General features: G+C 40.1%; 1 protein-coding gene across 1 annotated transcript in view; it reads left to right on the top strand.

Moving 5' to 3' along the window:
* WWC2 (WW and C2 domain containing 2) overlaps window positions 1-20,609 on the top strand; it is a 170,610-nt gene that overhangs the window by 115,737 nt on the left and 34,264 nt on the right. The window contains exons 6-12 of the mRNA XM_036228681.1: window positions 3,091-3,220; window positions 6,435-6,581; window positions 7,153-7,226; window positions 10,660-10,902; window positions 15,028-15,117; window positions 15,905-16,524; window positions 19,918-20,047. Coding sequence (XP_036084574.1) covers window positions 3,091-3,220; window positions 6,435-6,581; window positions 7,153-7,226; window positions 10,660-10,902; window positions 15,028-15,117; window positions 15,905-16,524; window positions 19,918-20,047 — 1,434 coding nt within the window. The remainder of the gene's footprint in view (window positions 1-3,090; window positions 3,221-6,434; window positions 6,582-7,152; window positions 7,227-10,659; window positions 10,903-15,027; window positions 15,118-15,904; window positions 16,525-19,917; window positions 20,048-20,609) is intronic.

Here is a 20,609-nt window from a genome sequence, read left to right as displayed (position 1 = left end):
CAAGCAGTTTTTATAGGAATCTAAGGCATGTTTAAGAATCTGTCAATAACATTCCACAAGAAAACAATAGACATTTGTTGTAGGAACTAAGGCATTCTCTTGTGATGATTCTAATTCCTTGAACCAAGAGCAGGAAGATATGATATCTAACATCAGAGGGCCTCTCTTGTCGATCTTAACTATAGACAAAATAAAGCTGTTTTCATTCAAATGTTAACTACCATACGACTATAACATTGAATAATAATTGATTGAACTCAGAGACCAGTTTTCAAGAAACCACATTCCTGGTACTATAAAGGGACTTTTACATGGGGTATAATAGAAAATATATTTCAGGAAAAGATTTAAATAGAATCCCACTGCAGGCTTTTGCAACTTTTCACTCATTCACAATAGAATGAAATATTTTTGCCGAATCCGGAATTACGATGTAACTTAAACTCAGGCTTTCATTTTACTTGATATAATAGTTCATACCAGATGAGTGAATGTGGTTTTATTTTCTATGTTATTCATTTCAGTCTTTGGTTCTAAATTTGACTTTGGCTGAAGCGACAGTATAGCATGTATGTAGGTGGATACCAGGAAGAAACGATTTCCACTTTGCCACCTCCCATGTTTAGTCAGAATTTGAAAGGGGGAAATGATAAAACTCCCACAAAGGCAAAAGCATATACAGATTACATGTAGTTTGGATTTAAGGGTACTTATATTTCACGGAAGTCATGTAAATGATCATCTCTTTCAGAAAAGACTAAGTTATAGTCTTTCAATCAATTATTATTCAATGTTAAAAATTAATTATAGGTTATACACAAACCAAAAAAAAATTTTTTTAAGAAAAAATATAAAATGGTATTTCTCAAATTAAGAACAAAAACCAAAGTACTTTATTTTAAAAAATCAGCAAGTAATGCTAATATTTTATTATATTGTCCGTTAGGATCAAAAAAGAAAAGTGGAGGAGAAAAAGGAAAAACATGGGGGTAAAGGGGAAAAAAACCAACATTTAAAGTAAAAAGATTCAAAGGCGACCAAAGCAGGGAAAGAAAGACCAAAAGGGGCCCCCTGGTGGGCACTGAGGTGACCCGGCTTGTTCTCCTATTTAACATTCGATTGAGCAGTGAATACTCAAGAAATTTTCATCTATTTTTAAAGCTCTCTGAAATTTAAATGAGCAGTTCTGAAGTAGTCCTGCTTTTATTTTTAAACGTTACAATTTGTTTTTGAAAACAGCTCACCTGATTTTTACTTTCAAATGTTAAAGTTGATTTCTAAATTAATTTATTTTACTATTAAATTCTGTAGGTTTTACACAAATGGAAAGAAATTTCTTGGGCTTTAGAAATTCACTTTGACACAGTTTAAGATTTATATCACGAAATCTCACAAATTATTATCAAAATAAGTTTTTTGCCTCAACTAACTTTGATATTTAAGGGATTCGATGATTTCATTGATAAATCCCTTCCCAAATAAATAGAATTAACCAATATTCAAAGTACTTCCAGTATTTTTATCAAATCTTCTAAGTGTAATAGTCATAAGAGCCCCAAGCCTAGTCTGTCATTTTAAGGTAGTCACCCTACTAGCTAAGTGTTTAGATAATTTAGGAGCTACATTTGCATGAACTTTCTGGCCTCAGTTTCTTCATTTGGAGGAAGCGTGACTAGATCTTTAGGGTCCCTTCCCCAGCCTCAACTCTCTGTATGTGGGTGTGGGTGTGGGTGTGCGCACGCGCACATAATTCAGTTTAATTCAGATTTCATTATTTGTACTTATTATCAAATGACCGTATGATGGAATGTATTTTATTTTCTTGGAGTTTTAAGACTTTAATTGCTTGTTCAGCGTCATAAAATATCTACTAAAATAATACGTGGGGAAATATGTTATCTACACACTACACTTGTTTTAGTAAACTTTGGAAGAGTGAATAAGATGGCATTGTTTTTTTTAGATCGTACTCTTCAGGTTGAAATAAATATAAATTATTAAATGTTTTAAACCAAATGAGCTCAGAGCCAGTTTTCTGTGATATAATAAGTGGCTTTCCTCTGTGGATATGACCAAGAATATGCCTAAGAACTGTTGACCGATGGTGGAGGCATAGCCACACACAGCCCCCAGTGAAGCCCAGTTGTGTTCATGATGAACTACGGGCGGCATAGGTGGTAGGAAGAACCAGGAAAGTGATAGTGAAGAAATCGTTAAACCATTTTTTGAAAGAATTGGCTAATTTGGTTGGTCCCTTCGCAACAAAGATCTAGGTTACATGAAATCCTCTGACATAGGGTGCCCATGTGAACTATAAGGACACTTGGGAGCAGATCTGCAGGGGTAATATATCAGTCTATTGAAGAGTTCCGTATTCGGTGTTAGTTAACAAATGAACACATCTGCCCTTCTGCCTTATGCCTAGAATTGAACTCATTTGGCAAGGCAAGCAATTTTATCCCGATGCTTGACTCTTACAAAAAAAAAAAAGGAATAAATATTTTCATATATTTAAAAAGAAATGAGAAACTAATCACAGGATCCAAATAGTGTAGGGTATTCACTAGCGTAAATAATAATTACTACCGTTTATTAAAAGCCTACCATACTGTAAGCACTCTGCCAGACTTTGCAGCAGACATTATGGTGGGTAAAATAAGGTGGCAGTGATGAATCCTGTAGTTCCTGCAGTTGTCCAGTTATTGACACTTCTGTCCTGCTAAATCATTTTCTTATGTCTTTAACCTTTCTCTATCAGAAAGGTGGAGATCGGGATCAGCATGTGATGAGCTTTGAGGTCTGTCAGCTGCGGGATCACCCAAACAGACTGAAATCAGAAAGACTGAGCCTGAAAATGATTAGAAAGGGACTGGGTATGAAGTGGGGAGTAAAAAGAATCTTAGCTAGAAGTGTTTAGAAGAGACAGGAGGAGAAGCAATCAGTTTGAAAAGATGATACTGATATGTGAGAGTCAAGGAATAAAACAATCAGGCAACTGAGTTAGTCCCAAACCAATTCCTCCTGTCTGTTTAACTTGTACTCTGTCTTTTTATTTTTTTCCTCCCCCCCTCCTCCCCACTCTTTTAACAGAATTGATAAAAAAATGTCTGGAGGCCAGAGTGGCTATGAACTTAGTGAAGCCAAAGCCATTCTAACTGAACTGAAATCTATCAGAAAGGCTATCAGCTCAGGAGAAAAAGAAAAACAAGATCTGATGCAGGTATGTGATGGAACATTTTGTTAAGTCAAACTACTACCTTCTGGGGCCCAGAAACTCTCCTTGAAGCAGACATTCTCCATCGGAGTCTGGATGGCCTTTTATCATACCCACCCCGTTCATACAGAATGGTCCCATAGGAGATTGTTATAGGCAATAAGGCTGCCATGGAGGAAAACAGATTGGTTCCAAGATTCTGATACGCTCATTTGAAGGCAGGCTTTGGATGGTCTTTGAGACAGTGAGTGGTAGGTCCTGGAGCCTATATAAGGAGAATGGCGTCCTTGTGCACCTGCAACTCACTGGAAACTTCATTCAGAACCGTGGTAAGTAGGGTTACCCAAACCAGTGATCTTCAGCCCAGGATACATAAAAGGCATGTTACCTGTTATCAGTAAGTAGAGGATATGCCTTGTTGGAAGGAGGATCTTATGTAAGGATCTTAGAAAAGCTTCTTCCACTCCAGCTGATTCTGAGGTCCTAGCTAGGGGTGGGGTGAGGAATGCTGACCCGCAGGGGGATATCTATATAGTCAGTCACCTTAGGAGATCTGCTAATGGCAGTAGATCCCCTGGGGACACCTGTATAGTTCTCACTGTACAGGTCTTAATTCCTAACGATTCAACCTTGTTTGTAGAAAAAAAGACAAACAACCATTCAGTGATCAGTGTTCTACATTCCAAATATCTCTATTCAGCAGATAAAGTCAAGTGTTGTTTTTTTTTCTTAAGAGTGTATCTCTTCCTCCTCTTTCCTTCCCTCTATCCCATAATTATCACAAGCACAGAATTCTTTATATTTCAGATATTGGAATTCTTTACCTAGCTGAGTAAGGATTTAATCTCTATCTTTGGGAAAATGTTGGAGCTAGTAGTGATGTTCGCATTATTAGTAGAACCTCTGCGTTTAAAAACTGTATTTGATTACTTCATGTCAGTTTTCAAAATACTAGTTAAATTAGGTAAATATTCTCAAACCTATGTAATTTTTCATTTTGGGAATTTTGCAAGAAAGGATCAAATAGAAAAAACAAGAGTAATAATAGTAAGTACTTACATGTACTGACTCTGTGCCAGGCAATCTTCTGCACGTTGCATAAAAATAATTCATTTAATTCTCACAACAACTTTAAAGCTAGGCACTGTTATTGTCTTCAATTTATAGACAAGGAAATTACAGCATAGAAAAGTTAAGTAACTTACTTAAAGTCACACAGCTAGTCAGTGGCAAGACTTGGGTTCAAACCCAGGTAGTCTTCCTCCAGGCTATATGGTTTTACATAAACATAACACACATAGGACTTTACTCGGATATGTTTCATTTTGTTCCGCAGTGACCCTGCTAATTAAATCACTAATTCCTGAAATGTACATAATAGGACCTTTGAAAAATGTTAATAGAACTCGAACAAATTTACTTTGTAATCTTATAATTCAGCAATTTGGTCATTTTTGATTCTTCATGTAAACTTTGGATTTATACATAGCCAGATTGAATTAAAAGATTAGATTCCTTTTTAGTTACTAATGTATATAAAATAATTAATCAGTAGATAACACAAATCAACAATAGAGCTGAAAGGGTCATTAGATGTCTCCTGTGACTTTTAAACCTCTTCGACCATGACACACAGTAAGAAATATATTGTACATCAAAACCCAGTACCATACAAATATCTTTACTTATAGATATACACAAAACAAATTTCACAGAAATATGCCTGCTCTTAATACTAGCAGTGTACTCTGATTTTAATGCTGGTCCCTTCTATTTCATTAAAAAGAATAGTGATCATGACCTAAATTAATTGAGTGCATCATCACCACAGGTGGGTTTGAAAAATACTGATAATAATACAGATGGAAAAATAGAAAAGACTTGCTCAAGATCACTAAAAGATCTCTGTTTTTTTCTGTTCCATATTATTTGGTGTGATCATTTAAGTGTTATCCCTCTTGCACATACATTTTGTTTAAATAGCCCTGTGAAAGAAATATAAGTTAGGTAAAAAGAATATATATATATATATATATATATATATATATATATATATATATATATATATATATTCAGGGTTGCAACCCTGAACAAGCCCGATCCCATCTGATCTTGGAAGCTAAGTAGGGTTAGGCCTGGTTAATAGTTGGATGGGAGACCACCTAGGAAGACCAGGTGCTGTAGGTGTAAAAAAATAAAAAATAAGGGATTGTAAGCTGACAAGATCCTTGCAATCTGTGAGGTTAACCAAGGGTTAGCTCACCTAAATATATATATATATACACACACACACACACATATATATATATAAAATATATATATACATATACATATACACACACACGTGTGTGTGTGTGTGTGTGTCAGATCTCTGATAGTTCTAGTTCCTTATGAGAATTTTAAATATCAAGATTAGATTCCTGTTCTTAATGTTGATATGTTTCTTACCATTTTTATCAGTGTGTTATAAGTTTCTTTGTTTTTTGGTAGCAATTTAAATAAAATTTTTTTCTTTTTCGTACTTTCATTTGCTCACATCCTTCCTCTGAAGTAAGCTCCGTATATTAAACGTGGTGTGGACAGCAGGCATGTTGTTCGCTTTTGATTATTCATTTTACCAAACCAAATGTGTCACTGTAGACAGCACCATGCAGTTGACATACAGACAGGCTCAGATCCACTGCAAGTACTGTGACTTCTGGGCCTTAGTTTCCTTATCACTGACATCAATGTGAGCTAAATAATCTCTCAGGTCCTGTGCAGATATAAAATGGCATAATGGCAAAAGTCTTCTAAGAAGTTGTCTTGCTATTTCTAAAATGAGATTGTATTATAGGTATTCCATGTCTTCATAATTTTTAATGCATAAAGAGAGCAGTTCTTATTAAAAGTGACTTCTTTTTAATGAAATTTTTAAAATAAGGAATACACGTATTAAATATAAAGAGCATTATTCACAGAGTGAATAATTCCCAGGCTATCTTGGGAAAATTAAGATAACCTATTTAATATGCTCTCACATACTTTCAAAGTCACGTGTGTATGTGCAAAATTATATTCTACCCTTTTTTTTTTCAGTAATTTAAAGCACTAAGTACCTACTAAATTAAAGTCTTTGTTTTTCCATTGAGATTAGCTCCTTCAATTTAAGTTACCTGGTAGGGAAGTTTTGCCCTCTTAAATGTTAAACTTTATGAAGTACTTTGTATTTCCTGAACAGAGTCTTGCTAAGCTGCAGGAGCGGTTTCATTTGGATCAGAGCATTGGCAGATCTGAGCCAGACTTGAGATCCAGTCCTGTGAACTCTCATTTCTCTCTCTCCAGACAGACCCTTGATGCGGGGTCACAAACAAGCATTTCCGGAGACGTAAGTTACCGGTGTGGGAGGGCCAGCCCCAGCACCATCCTTGATGGGCCTTAATTACAATAAGGATGTGTGTTCTCCCATTTGGGATGCCATTAGCAGGTTTCCAATGAGTTATGTGTTATGAAAGTAAAATAGGTAGAGATTAACAATAGGGCTTGCCTATTGGAAAAATTCATTTTTGAAGTTATTCAGTTTACATTTTATGCAGTCGAAAGCTAAATGATGGAAATTTTGGCTCATAAAGATGAAATTAGTTCTAGTTCATAAATTTTATTGACCTGTATACCCTTCATAAATTCTTAGATACCAGAAACATTTACGTGATATTTTTTGTCTTGAATTTAATGTGTGGAGAAAATGATGTTAAAGTCTTTGAAAGACAGACAAGCTTGAATTAAAAAGAAATGTTGTGCCCCTACTGGGACTATAAAGTAAGTGCCTTTTTAAACTGGTGTTCTCAATTTTAGTACCGTCTTCTTTAGTTTTTCAATTACTTGTACTTCTCAGAAACAAAAGCAGTTTACCTTCGTTCATTAGCAGAGTTAATTGACTTTTTTTTTTTTTTAACTAGATCGGAGTGAGAAGTAGATCAAATTTAGCTGAAAAGGTCAGGCTGAGCCTACAGTATGAAGAAGCCAAAAGAAGGTAACAGTGGGGCAACTGTTTGGTTCAGTGGTCCAGGGGCTCCAACAATATTTTCGTTTCCAGATTTAATCTTTACTCCTCGAGTGCCATCTGCTGGGCGCACCCACACGTGCTCTGACTGAGATTTCCCTCAGCATTTTAGAATGTTGGGGTTGCAGAGCCCCCTCTCTGCTCGCTCGCTCTTCCTTTCCCCTGCCCCCAAAGGAAGAACTGAGAATTAGTAAGAAGTGAGGGGATGAAATTGTCTCCTCCTCTTCTGGAAGAAAGAAGCATTGAGCTGGCACAATACTTAACAATTAAAAGTGCAATTATACAAACATGATACAATGGCTGAGGTATAGGACTTGATAACAGTTGATGAGTTCTAAGATAAATAGCTTTAAGCATGTTTCTTTGCTTTGAAAGGAAGAAAGACCTCCTGCTAATATCCTTGAAGATGCTGAGGTGTCTGTTCCAGTGACTTCCAGGAGAAGGAAGAGAGATGCTTATTTCTCTCCTTTTCCTTATCAACTCCTATTAAACCTTCTACTGTCTTTTTCTTACCTTGTGACTCTGTATGGGTAAGATATAAAAGGCTTCACTGTTCTTACCTAGTAAGCAGACCCAGCTTGTTTTCATAATATGGGACCCTTTGCTTATTTTGAGGGAGAGAGCCCTACTGATACATTTGAAATGCTGTTGATATATAATTTAGGAAGACACAGGGGGCGGGGGGGGGGCGGGGAGACGGCATTATCACCTTGCAAGTGACAGAGAAATTTATTACGATTCTCCTTTATGAGCATGAAAAGCTCAACTGAGAACCTACTAGAGGTTCCCACCATCAGGAAGACCATCAGATGGGTGTTGAGGTATATCCATTGTTTCTGGCGATGATAATATTTATAAGTAATTGGCCAAAGTTCTTAGAGGTTATCTGGCTTTAACAAAGTAATTATTTGATCTGCCTAAATATAATATTTGCCTCTGAGAAGCCTGTTACTAATATTACTTAGTTCTTCGATTTATTGAAAGAACCCTAAGCTTTGTTCCGCAAATTATTAACCATGGGAGCTTGAGCAAGTCACTTGGCCTCTCTGAACAATATTTCACTTGGCTAGTTTTCATGCCTATAAATTTTTCCAGGCAGATTATAAATTTCTTGCAGTTAGGAAGAATTTCGTGTACTTTATTGCCTGTTTCTCAGTGCCCAGGGTAGCACCTTGCCTTCACTAAAGATTGAAGATCGCTTTGTGGTTTTGTGAACCAGTGGTTTGGAAGCCACTGGTGGAGGCCGCTTGCAGCCCCCTGGCTGTGAGCAAGCCAGTTCTTCGGTTGTTAGAACTCCTGGGTTCTGCTGTAAACAAAGCCCAGGATCTGTGCCTCGTTTTCTGAAGGAGAATGGTCGTAACTTAGCATTAACCCTGAGAGCCAGGCCTCATGCCTTGGGTTCTTTGGGACTTGACTCAACTTCCCCTGAATCAACTTGAGCTTTTGCTTTGCTTGGGCTCCTAATGGCTCATTCCACCTGGAACTCGCACAGCACTTCTCGTCACAGGTGTTCCCCAAAATCTTCCTATTTCGTTCCCCAGATTCGGTGTCCTCTTTCCATATAAAATTCAAGACCTACATAATGCCTGGTCACACAAGCCAGAGGTGACTTTCTTTCCTTTGTTACGTTGTTGGTGCCATTTCAATTGGTTAACTCAGTCGCATCAAAACTTAAGACGCTGGTTCTTTCCCATTTGGTTGCATTGCTGTTTGTTACCTAATGTGGGCTTTTATTTTAAAGTAACTAGTGATGTCATCAAGAAGGTAAATCTCAAGGGTTTATGTATATGTAGAAAATGCTTTTTCTTCCTCAGTCCTGAATAAGTAAAGAGGCGGGCTGTGTTTCTCTGAAACCGGTTTTCTCCTCCAGCCTTTGTTTTATGTGCTTAATGAAGCTAATAATACCATGCTTATTTAGCATTTTGATGATTAATTTTCCAGTACGTTGAGACAGTTGTTTATGGTTTTGTGGTTAAAGCTGAAGAATAGCTGATGTTAGATCTATCATAAATGCAGACGGTGGGTGAAAATCAGAAGTACATTGTATATGCAGTGCCAATTTAAGATGGCAATTTTATTTTTAACTAAGACAAGGAATTTATGGCACAAGAATGTGGAACTACTTCCATCTTTGTCCTGATAACATTTTTTGCTGACCTTTTTTCTTCCTTTCTACAACTTTATCCATCAAAAAGGAAAAACAAAATTCTCCCTTTCTCCCTGTTTTTTATATTCTGGAATGTGCTAGAACAATATATAAAGTAATCATCAGCTTTTTTAAAAAAAAAAATAAGAATATGGCTTCTTTGTGCTGATATCAGTTGTATTCATAGTGTGTCCTGATCTTGTGCTTATGGTCAAAACAGTCACGTGCCATTTACCTTGTGAATAATCTATATTGTCCTCACAGTGACAGAGAGCAAGTTATTTGATGAGACATTCTAATTGAATCCGGAGTTAACTTGACCATTTAGTATAAAGCTCTAGAAAGAGTGAAATCCGGGGTCAGGCAAAATTATGACACTGGTGAAGTCCCCCCTTGCTGCGTTTTCTTCTTCCTCCATCCCCGTTCCCTCACTTTGGCACCTGTTGTCACTGTGGTGCTGCCTGAACTGCTAGAGACGCAGCAGGTGCTGTCTGCGCCTGTGCGGCCAGATGACTATCTACAGAGGACAGCCAGGTCAAATGCACTGATGTCTACAGTACCAGCTCAATAAATATAGACACCAGTCAACACCGTGACAGGAAAGAGATTTCACAGTGCACAGCTTAAGGAGAACGCTGGTGGAGGAAGCCAAGCCTTGCCCCCTTTTCTTGATGGATTGACTATTTTAATACTAGCTGGCCAATCTACTGCTCTCTCCTTCCCCTCTTCCCCCCTTGACTAGCTAATATCCTAGTTGCTGCCCAATCTACCCTGGGGACAACCATTTTGCGAGGGGACAGTGTCTTTTCCTATAGGAATAAAAATCTATAATGCATTCCAGGCATCATTTACCTCGGGGGTTTTTTGTTTGTTTTTGTTTGTATGGAAGCCCTCCAGATGTCCCCCTGTCACTCCACCCAGGCAGTCATCACACTTCAGCACTGACCTGCCCAGGGTTCCCGGAGCTCTACGCTTTTTTACGTGTCTGTGCGCTTCAACCTTCACCTTTCTTCAGATGGGTGGCTGTGCTTATCCATATGTTTCAAAATGGGAAAATGAAGTAGATGACAACTAAGTATAGAGCCCAGAGTTGAGGTATAGGCTGTTGCTTTTGCTCATACCAGATGATCACACCCCCTCTCTGGTAAGGTTCATTGAGGAAATTTAGCATTTAAACCTCAAACTTAGCCTAGTTTGTGTTTTCCCTTTCTTGGGAGTCCTAAGTATGTGCACGCCTCTTTTATCTCTTTATTTTAGCATGGCCAACTTAAAAATTGAATTGTCAAAATTGGACAGTGAGGCCTGGCCTGGGGCACTGGATATTGAGAAGGAGAAACTGATGCTGATTCATGAAAAAGAGGAACTTTTGAAAGAGCTTCAGTTCGTCACTCCACAAAAGCGCACTCGAGATGAACTGGAGCGCCTGGAAGCCGAACGGCAGCGACTGGAGGAGGAGCTGCTGTCAGTGAGGGGTGCGCCCAGCCAAGCCTTGGCCGAGAGGTTGGTTTTCCTCCCTGGGGACAGGAGAGGTGAAACCTGTGAGCGCGGCTTAGCTGTGCCCGGGCGCCATTTCCCTGGTCTGCGTCTGTCTTTAGTGGAGTGAGAACCAGAGCTAAGGACTTTCCGTAGAGCAACAAGGCACAGCCCTTCTGTGTTTGTTGCAATGTAAAAATGCTTGTGACAGGTGCTGAATAACTAAGGGATCTTGACGTAAAACCAGGAACGCAGTACATCATTGACCAAGTCTGATAACAATAGCTGTAAACTCTTGCGTTCTGATAAGAAAGATTATCTGGACTGTTACAGCAACAGAAGCTTCCTAGTCCGAGTTTTATTACTCACAAGAATGCAAAAATTTATTGCTTTCCATTTCACCAGGAAAGGACAGCTTGCTTTCTTTGACATCTTAACAGGTCACAAAATGTTCACTTGGATTGTGTTTGTCCTTTGAAACCCTCCTCTGAAGTAGGTAAAAGGTAAAGGGAAACACTTTAAGCAATTTTCTGATCTCTGTAGGAACGTGTAAAATGATCGCTTAATCTAAAATATCCAGTTCTGTAAACAGATCAGCTGTACTCTATAGTATGTGAATCTGGGAAGGGCCTGTAAACAGCTCTTAGATATGTTCTGGAGAGAGAGAAAATGGCATTTGTTTGTTTGCTTTAATCAGCTTTTATAGGCATGATGTCTTGTTTGTCTTTTTTATTAGGGCTAGAGCTTCAGGGATGACTAGTGATGTAACGTTAAAAGTAGAGTTTGCCCCTAAGTGCCTAGACATTGGCTTTTAAACTTTTGTTTGCACACATATAATAACCATCAAAAACTCACATGAATTTTCTGCCACTATGTGTGATCCTACATCCTATGTGTGGTCTGTGCTTGGCAGCGCTAACTCCCAGACAGCAGTGACTGAGCTCGCCACCTAGTGGTGGTAAAGTACATGAGAAAGAGAGTCCTCATTGTGAGGGATCGTCAGCAAAGAGAGAAATTGCTCTCAAATGAGAAGTCATGCAATACAGGACTTTTCAAACATCTTTCATATTCTTTCCATACAGTTAATGAGATAGATTCCTTAAACTCTGTATTTTTCTCTAGCTGATAAGATCTTAATATTGCTCCCTACTTTCTCACAAATCTTAGAGGTTTTGTCTTCTATCTTGCCAAGATGTCTTAATTATTTCTTAATTATAATGGAGCTGAAAAATTTATATCTTCTACTGACATCGTGGCCATCGTAAGGTTGTATACAGTACAATGCATTCCTCACGTGTTTGTGGTGATACTGGTATAAACAAACGTACTGCACTGCCAGTCGTGTATAGCACATACAGTTATGACAGTACGTAATGCTTGATAATGACAATAACTATATTACTGGTTTATGTGTTTACAATACTATACTTTGTATCGTTGTTTTTTAATGTGCTCTAGAAAAAGCACTTTTGAAAAGCTCGTTGTAAAGAGCAATAAAAGAAGCAGTTAAAAAAACGATACGTCGTGTGCCATCGGCAGCCTCATACGTCTCGTGTTCACTGCATCTCTTGATCGATTTACTTTCTCTTGTCCTTGATTTGATCTTGTGTTGTTTTGTACAGTCACATGACATACCTAAGGGCAGCGGTACACCATGTAGCCAAGATGCGCGCTAGGCTGTACCAGCCAGCTTTGTGTAAGCGTACTCAGTGATGTTTGCACGATGATGAAATCGCTTACCAACATTTCTCAGAACACATCCCCATTGTTAAGTGGCTCATGATTGTATATGAATGTTTTTGCCACTGATTCTGGGGAAAATTTTAAAGCCAGTAGATGGGGGTATAAATGTCATTTATTTTTTAATGGAAAAGGAACTTACTGTTTCTATAGACGCTATGAAATTGTCCCTAGGTGAGTAGTCTGAATCAGGAGAGAGCAGGCAGGTGCTTCTCCCCATTGGGGCACCCAGGACGGGCAGGGCCAGGCGAAGGCCCTGCACCCTTCTCGCAGAGGCAGCCACATGGGTGGTGCAGAGCAGCAGGATCGACGGGTGGCATCTTTTAGGGACTTGGTTGAAAAGATCCCTTCCCACCCAGGAGGACAGAGACCGTAGAAGGGCTTAGAGGGACAGATGCAGTTTCTTCTAATTCCTGGTCCAGAGGAAGTTGGGGAGGTCACTTCCTAAAAGGACACCTGGAATCTGAGGAGGACTTCCAGCTCCCAGTAGGAGAGGCTGCAGCGATTCTATCAGAGACAGAAGTCAGGGTGCTTGACGGAGGACAGCAAGGGCTGCCCCACTGGCAGTTTCTGTGCCTCCCCCTAGGCCTTCATTGTGTTTCCCCCAGCGAAGCAAAGGTGTTATTAGACTCACCGAAATGGAGGCTGGGGAGGGGCGCCGACTCTTCAGGCGGCCTGGGTAGCAGAGGGAGAAAGAGCCGATGCCTGCCTTCCAGGAGGCTGGGATCTGACTGGGGAACATGTGAACAAGAATGCAAAAGCCCAGCCTCCGTGGTTCACAGTGACCATGTCAGCGCCTGAGCCGTCGCCTGGAAGAAGGCAGAATGGGGCCCATCGCTTGTGACGGGGACGGGAAAAGCTTTGGATTTTAAATTTCAGTGTGAAACATTAATGTCATACTGAGGTCTCCTTAACACACCAGAAAAGCCTTCATTTGCGCAATAAATATGTAGTTTTAAATTTTACTTTGAAAGTGTTTTTCCTGTTTCAGAAGACATGGATTTTAATAGATTTGGGGCTTTCTCCAAAAATTAATGTATTTCGTATTAATATTTTTCCTTGTTGAGTTTTTATTTATATTTAAGAGATCTCAAAAGTAAAGACTGGACTCCTTTGCAAAATACACCTTTGAAAGCTGTGAATTAAGAATTTATCACCCTTTGAAGTATTAAACAAAATGACAAGAATTACCTTTTTATTTTAACATAAAATGAAATCGTGTTGGTGACACATCAAAGGATAGATGCCTATAAATAAAATATGGGCATGTTTTCTTACTGACTAAAACATACATAACATTTCAAAGAAGTTGAAAATCAGGGAAATTTTACTGTTTTTCCAAGGAAGAGTAGCTAATTTTTATATCACCACCTTGCAGGGCACGGGGAGGCTTAGAACAAGGAGGATTTGTTTCGATGTCTACAGAGCACTTCCACAGACACACTCTTCATTTGATCCCTTTAACAGACTTGGCAGGTAGACACAGTAGGACTGTAATCACCATTTTACAGATGAGAAAGCCGAGACCTGGATTAAGTGACTTTCCTAAACACACACAACCAGTATGGCAAATCCAAGTCTACAAATCGTGCTGTTTTTCTAGGTCCCATCCTGCTGCTCATTGAACACCCAGAACGGGCTGTTTCCATGATGTCTAAAGACCCCGAGACGACCCTCAGGCAGGCTTCTAGTTGCATAAACCTCTGGGTGCTTAATATATTTTAAAATGACGTATTCAAGTACACAATTCCATAATACGTTAATTTTTAAAAAACCTTAAACACTAGTGCAGTTAAATTCAAGTGGATGAAATTTCATGATAACCTGGTGTAGGTGATGAGACCTGCTCTAAATAGCAAAGGAAATCATTTTCATGTCTTTTTCTTGCTTAAACGATTTGGAATAATTTGTGTCTTAATTGCTAAAATTCTCTTCAAATATAATATTGGAATTTTTATCACTAGATACTATTTTAGAACAGCCCCTACCAAATTTAATACCTAGGATGATCTTTCACAATTCTGTGCTATTACTATTAAATGTTTTAGTAATGTAAGCCCAGTCACAGGCCTGTAGAATTCTATAACCTTTGTCAGTTTCTTGCCTTTCCTTAACTCAAAATGGTGAGGTTTCTTTGCCCATTTAGGAAAGTGTTGGAATACCAAATTAAAAAAATTCTCAGTTACATTGAGCTTTGGTACAGATCCCCGTTCATTAGGCTTGGCTGTGAACTCTTCTGCCCACTTTGCTTCTTGCTGGAGGTTCTGTTTGCTTTCTTTCGAAATTTGAATTTCTCCTTTTTGTGGTACGTAGTATTTGTAGAATAAGAATCTTGTTTTTCTTTTCCTTAAGTTTTCATAGTTTATTGTAATCATTTCATATATAAATTCGTTTCTGTGGGTTTTTTTCTAGGTTGAAATTGGAAGAACGGAGAAAAGAGCTGCTACAGAAACTTGAAGAAACTACTAAGTTAACAACTTACCTACATTCACAACTGAAAAGGTAAACCAATTTGGTTTGCAAAGGGAAATTTTTTCTTGGCTACATTCAGGCTTGTTTTTGTTCATCTCTGATTACTTTTCTCTTTATGTTCAACTATTTAAAAGAAAAGAACATAATTATACCAGTACAATCAAAACTTGGTGACCAAACTTTAAGTTGCATAGATTTTTTTCCCCATGAAACCAAAGGTGGAATTTGTTGTGAAAAGAAGGTATATTTTAGCTTCGGACATACTTAGGAAAATGCCCCAATTTCTCCACAGTATCCCTCCTTTTACAGGAGGGCGAGGGAGATTTAGCCACATATTCACTATTTAAATACGCACGGACTGGCGGGCAAGCCTCAGGGCCTTTGCATCACTCTTTTTCTCTATAAGCTTGCCTTTTTCTCTCTCAAACTAAAGAGTTTTATCCGTTAAATAACTGCACTAACACATTGCCCTATTTAACCCTCTCCTTCCACATTTTTAAATTATATCCTTGCTTATGAGTGTCTGTGCAGCTAGATTTATCAATAGGTGTTTGATCCCCCCCTTCTTTAGTAACTCTCATTTTTAGTAAGAGTAGGATTGCTGCTTAATGAGTATTTCAAGAGCCAGGTTGAAAATGTTCATTAAAAAACCTGGAAATATGCGTATAATAGCAGGTTTTTTTTTTTCTGTCATCGAATATGTTCTTAGGCCTCGCTGGGTTCCTTTCCCCTGGGGTCTGATGAGCCAGCAGGATTTGTGCTTGAGGTGGTTTCCATTTCATACCAGTTTTTACAGCGTGTGTTTTTCTTCTCTCAGCCTCTCGGCCAGCACCCTGTCCATGTCATCTGGTAGCAGCCTGGGTTCCTTGGCCTCCAGTCGAGGGTCTCTGAACACCTCCAGCAGAGGGTCACTCAATTCCCTCAGTTCCAGCGAGCTCTATTACACCAGTCAGGGAGACCAGATAGACGCGGATTATCAGTATAAACTGGACTTCCTTCTGCAAGAAAAGGGTGGTTACATTCCTTCCGGACCCATCACCACCATCCATGAAAACGAAGTGGTCAAGTCCCCCAGCCAGCCAGGCCAGAGCGGGCCCTGCGGGGCGGCAGCCGCAGCAGCAGGCCACACTCCCCCACTGACCGAGGCCCCCAAGTCTGTGACATCCCTGTCCTCAAGGTCCTCCCTTTCCTCCCTGTCCCCTCCTGGCTCTCCCCTGGTTTTAGAAGGCACGTTTCCCATGTCTTCTCACGACGTCCCTCTCCATCAGTTCACTGCTGACTTTGAAGAATGTGAATTGAGTAGCCATTTTGCAGACATTGGCCTCGGTGAAAATCAGATATTGCTGGATCCCGATTCAGGAGGCGCGTCCCAGTCCCTTTTAGAGGATAAAGACCTCCACGAGTGTGCTAGGGAGCCATTCTACGAAGGAACTGCAGGTAAGGGGGGACCTTTGCTTTCATGTTTCGCTCTTAGTTATTTTAAGGGGAACAATTGGAGGGTTATTCTTTCCATATAAACAAATGGCACTAGTCTCCCTTCTTTTTCTGCTGCTCTTTTTTTATTTTGGTTTCATTTGAGGAGTTTTTAGTTGAAATACCTGGACTTTTTTCTGTATCAAATAAAAATCACTTTCCCTGTCTAGAAATTTAACCGTTAGGTATCTGTTCTGTTGTTCAGACACCCTCTGGGTACGGCAGCTGTCTCGGAACGTGCTTTGCGAACACACTTCATGCTTCTCAGCAGATTCTGATTCAGAAAGAACAAGGCAAAAAAGAGGGCTTTTTTTTTTTTTCAAAAGTTGGCCTAAAACAGAGTAAAAGCAAAGCAATTAGCATACTAGCTAATTAGTACTAGGGCTCTGTGTTTAGGTTGCTCAGGGAATTCTATTTAAATACAATTTTTGTTTCGCGCCAGATTCTCCCTTTCTGCCTAGAGGTAGTTTGGAGAGAGCCGGTTCCGCTGCATAGTGTCACCTCGCCCTCTTCTGGCCACATCACTGCTTGCAGCCCAGGAAAGCGCAGCAGGCTGAGCTCCGACTCCTGCATTAACGCTCATAGATTCAGAAACAGAGGGAGAATTTAATTTTTTTTTTTGTAATTGTTTGGCCTGGTGAAGTAGAAGCTATTCATGTACTACACGTGGTTGTAGAGAGGACAACATGGTACCCGTGTTGGCAAATGATCACAGGTGTGGTTGGCAGAGAGCGGTCCTGGTAGAAAGGGAGCCTGGAACAAGATATGAAATAACAGCTCTAGCGCTGGCCCCGGGGGCCCCAGATCTGCATGTGTCACTGTGTGTCCACAGCACAGAAGAGGACAGGCCTTTCAAGAAATATTTTCCTGCTGTTTCCAAAAGCATATTTATTTTGTATTTACTATCCTAGGAATTCTGAGTATCACTCAATTGGGCAGTTCAGCTGTTTAAACAGATAAAAGAATCCACCTTGTTTCTATGATTTCAAATACTGAAGACTGAGACTCTGCCTGCCAGTGGCCTGGGGCAGAGGGAGGGCACAGGAGACATCTGTGGTTTAAGTGCCGCTGCCTGGCAGGTGCCAAAGCTACAAATAACGTGTTACTGAAATAATAACCAACTACAAAGAAAATAAGCACAGGAGTGGTGCTGACATAGTGGTTCCAAGAAAGCAAAGCAGAAAGCCCCTGTCAGACCTCCTTCTGCCTCCAGAGGGCGTGCAGTGTACGGTTCGGCGCTCTCAGCGCCTGGAGCCAGCCACGCCTGCACTCACGTTTTGGTTGCCCCGTTGACTGGCTGTGGTCTGGTGAGCACATTGTCCATTCTTTCCAGCTTGTTGTCTGTCATCTGCAAAGTGGGGATGATACAATATCTATCACGGAGGATCCTGGGAGGATTAATGCCATAATCTATCTAAAGCATCTATCGGTGCCTGGTGCCTGGCACTCACGTCATGGTAATTATTACTACATATGATGATAAATAATACACACTCTGCTAAACACGGTTTCTACCACAAACCATTGAAATCTATGAAAGGAGGAAAGAACAGAAGAGAGAAGAAAGTTTTTTTGTGTGTTCTGTGCTTTAGACTTGAAGGGTCTTCCATTTCTTGAACATTTCAAAGCTACGTTTGCTCTGTATATATTTAGAGTGTTCTCTAGTGACAAATTCTCAACATTCAGTCAACTTGGAGAGGCCAGTAAATGAAGCCAGATGGAGGAGAGAAAGTGTGAGAACATCACCCAAGGTTCATCCCCACCTAGGGATCCCAAGGCCTGAAGTCCCTGTCCTGCCTGGTTGCTGACCCTTGGGTCTGCTCCTCTGTCTGTGTGAGAAGCTTGTGCCTAGAGATCGCTGTCTCTGAAGCTTCCATGAAACATGTAATTATATATATTAATTGCACAAAACAAATAATATAATATGCATTTTAAAAGTTAAAAAAAAAAAGTCACCCAAAGAGACAATATATCCGAGAGTTTTGTTTGCAAATAATATTCAGTTTCATAAGTGAAAACAACTGAAAGCATATATTTCACCGTAAAGACTAATTCTCTTCAGGTCAAGTCACCAAGGCTTGGTTTATTCAGGGGATGTCTGACCTTCGTGTGGGAGCGGGCGGCTCATGGCGGTGACGGGTGTTCATCTCCCTCAGTGCTCTAGAGTTTTATGCAGGTAAAGTCGAGTTCCTTTTATAGGCGTTTTGCTCTCCAGCGCCAATCCCTGCTGGATGACAGAAACCAAGTTGGAATGACTACGAAGTCCTTCCACAGTCAGTCTCTGTCATTGTCAAAGTCAATTTCAGGCTGCTGTGGTTATTCCTGGGGGTAATCAATAAATCATGTCATCACCTTCACCCTTCGCAAAGGGGGGTGGGCGGAGAGAAGGCACTTCATCATCAAGGAAAAAGCATTCCCACTGCCAGCAATCAATCCTGTAATCTGAAGCCTTAAAACTTAAACATCTTAACAAGATGTAAAGTCACGACTCAGAAGGGGGCAGAATGCATACAAATGCTGATCCCTGCTCACAGGCTGGAGGATGAAAGAACTCCACAGGCTTGCAGCTTATTGCGTAGGAGCACAGCTTTAAATGAATGTTCCTTGCTCACTGCAGGATGCTGGCGTATGAATATAAGTTAGAGATAAAAGTTAAGTGGTAGTTGGTGCTAAAGATTCAGTAGCACAAAGTTTTTTTTAATGGTATTAGCTAGTGAGAAGTTCTCTAAGTTAGAGACTTTTTTTCTTTAACTTCTATTAGTGCAGTGGCCCAGAAGATGTGGACTATGGCATGTGGAGAGAAGGGGAGAGCAAAAGACGCAGGGTCCTTTCCTGCCCTTGAGAAGCCAGATGCTCTCTATTATAAAAATAGTTCTCGTCTACGGCCATGCCACCCTGAACGTGCCCAAGTACTAACGGTCGGGCCTGGCTAGTACTTGGATGGGAGACCACCTAGGAAGTGCTATAGGCATTAAATAAAATAACAAACAAATAAATAAATAAATGAAATAGCTCCAATACTTAGGGAGGCAAATCGTTTCTTGCCGCTGTGTGTGTGGTAACTGCAGTGAATACCTAAAAGAGAAAGGTGTAATTTGTTCCTTCCCTTAAAAATATTTCAGGACAAAGAAAAACCATATTCTTCCTCAAATAATGACCAAAATAACTGGCACCCCAGGAATCTTAATAAGTGTCAGTGCCTTGACTCATCCACATCTGTTGATTTGAATGGTAATGTCTTTGCTTCTCAGATGGGAATTATATTTTGGATTTCCCATAACCAAACTGTATGTCTGTTTATATTTAACTTTTCCTAATAAGAAATCATAATTAGTGCTGTCACTCTTCCCTCCTCAGATGTGGAAAAATCATTACCAAAAAGAAGAGTACTCCATTTGCTTGGAGAGAAAGGCTCTTGTGTGTCCGCTGCTGTATCTGACGAGTCTGTGGCTGGAGACAGTGGGGTCTACGAAGCGTTCGTGAAACAGTAAGGGCTCATTTCCGCAGGAGTGCTTTTCAGTTACACCGAGTCTCCCCGTGGCCGTGCCTGTGGGTTATAGATGGCAGTGCGCTGCTGCAGTCAGTCCACTCTCTGCAGTGCTCAGGGCTGTGCAAATTACAGGAAAGGCGTGCCTGAAAGTTTCGGTACACCAAGCACATGCCGTCACCCAGGGACATGATAAACAGGTCGGGGTACTCAGAGACGCCTCACCCTCTTTGAGACTTGAAACTTGATTTTAATGAGAATGTTGGAATAAAGTTATTGGCCCACTGTCTCCTTGGCACATGAAGCTTCTCATGTATATTTCAGAAAGCCTGGAATGTGTCCAGGGGTGCGGTACACCCCAGGGAGGCTCAGGAAAGTCGGACATCAGAAAGCCTTTCCCCTAAAGTCTCAGAGGCAGACTCCTTTTGACAGGTGAAGAAAGATCTCAGAGTGAGCTTGCACTGGCATCAGTCCCACTGGGGTGGTATAGAAGTGCTGTTAATTCAGGTTTTCATTCGGAATCATTAAGTGGCAAACTGTCACCATAACCATGGACATCCCG

The sequence above is a fragment of the Rousettus aegyptiacus genome, unplaced genomic scaffold, assembly GCF_014176215.1.
Source record: "Rousettus aegyptiacus isolate mRouAeg1 unplaced genomic scaffold, mRouAeg1.p scaffold_m13_p_11, whole genome shotgun sequence".
Classification (NCBI taxonomy): Eukaryota; Metazoa; Chordata; class Mammalia; order Chiroptera; family Pteropodidae; genus Rousettus; species Rousettus aegyptiacus.
The sequence above is the reverse complement of the archived record's forward strand: the minus strand, read 5'-3'. Positions and strand labels throughout refer to the sequence as shown.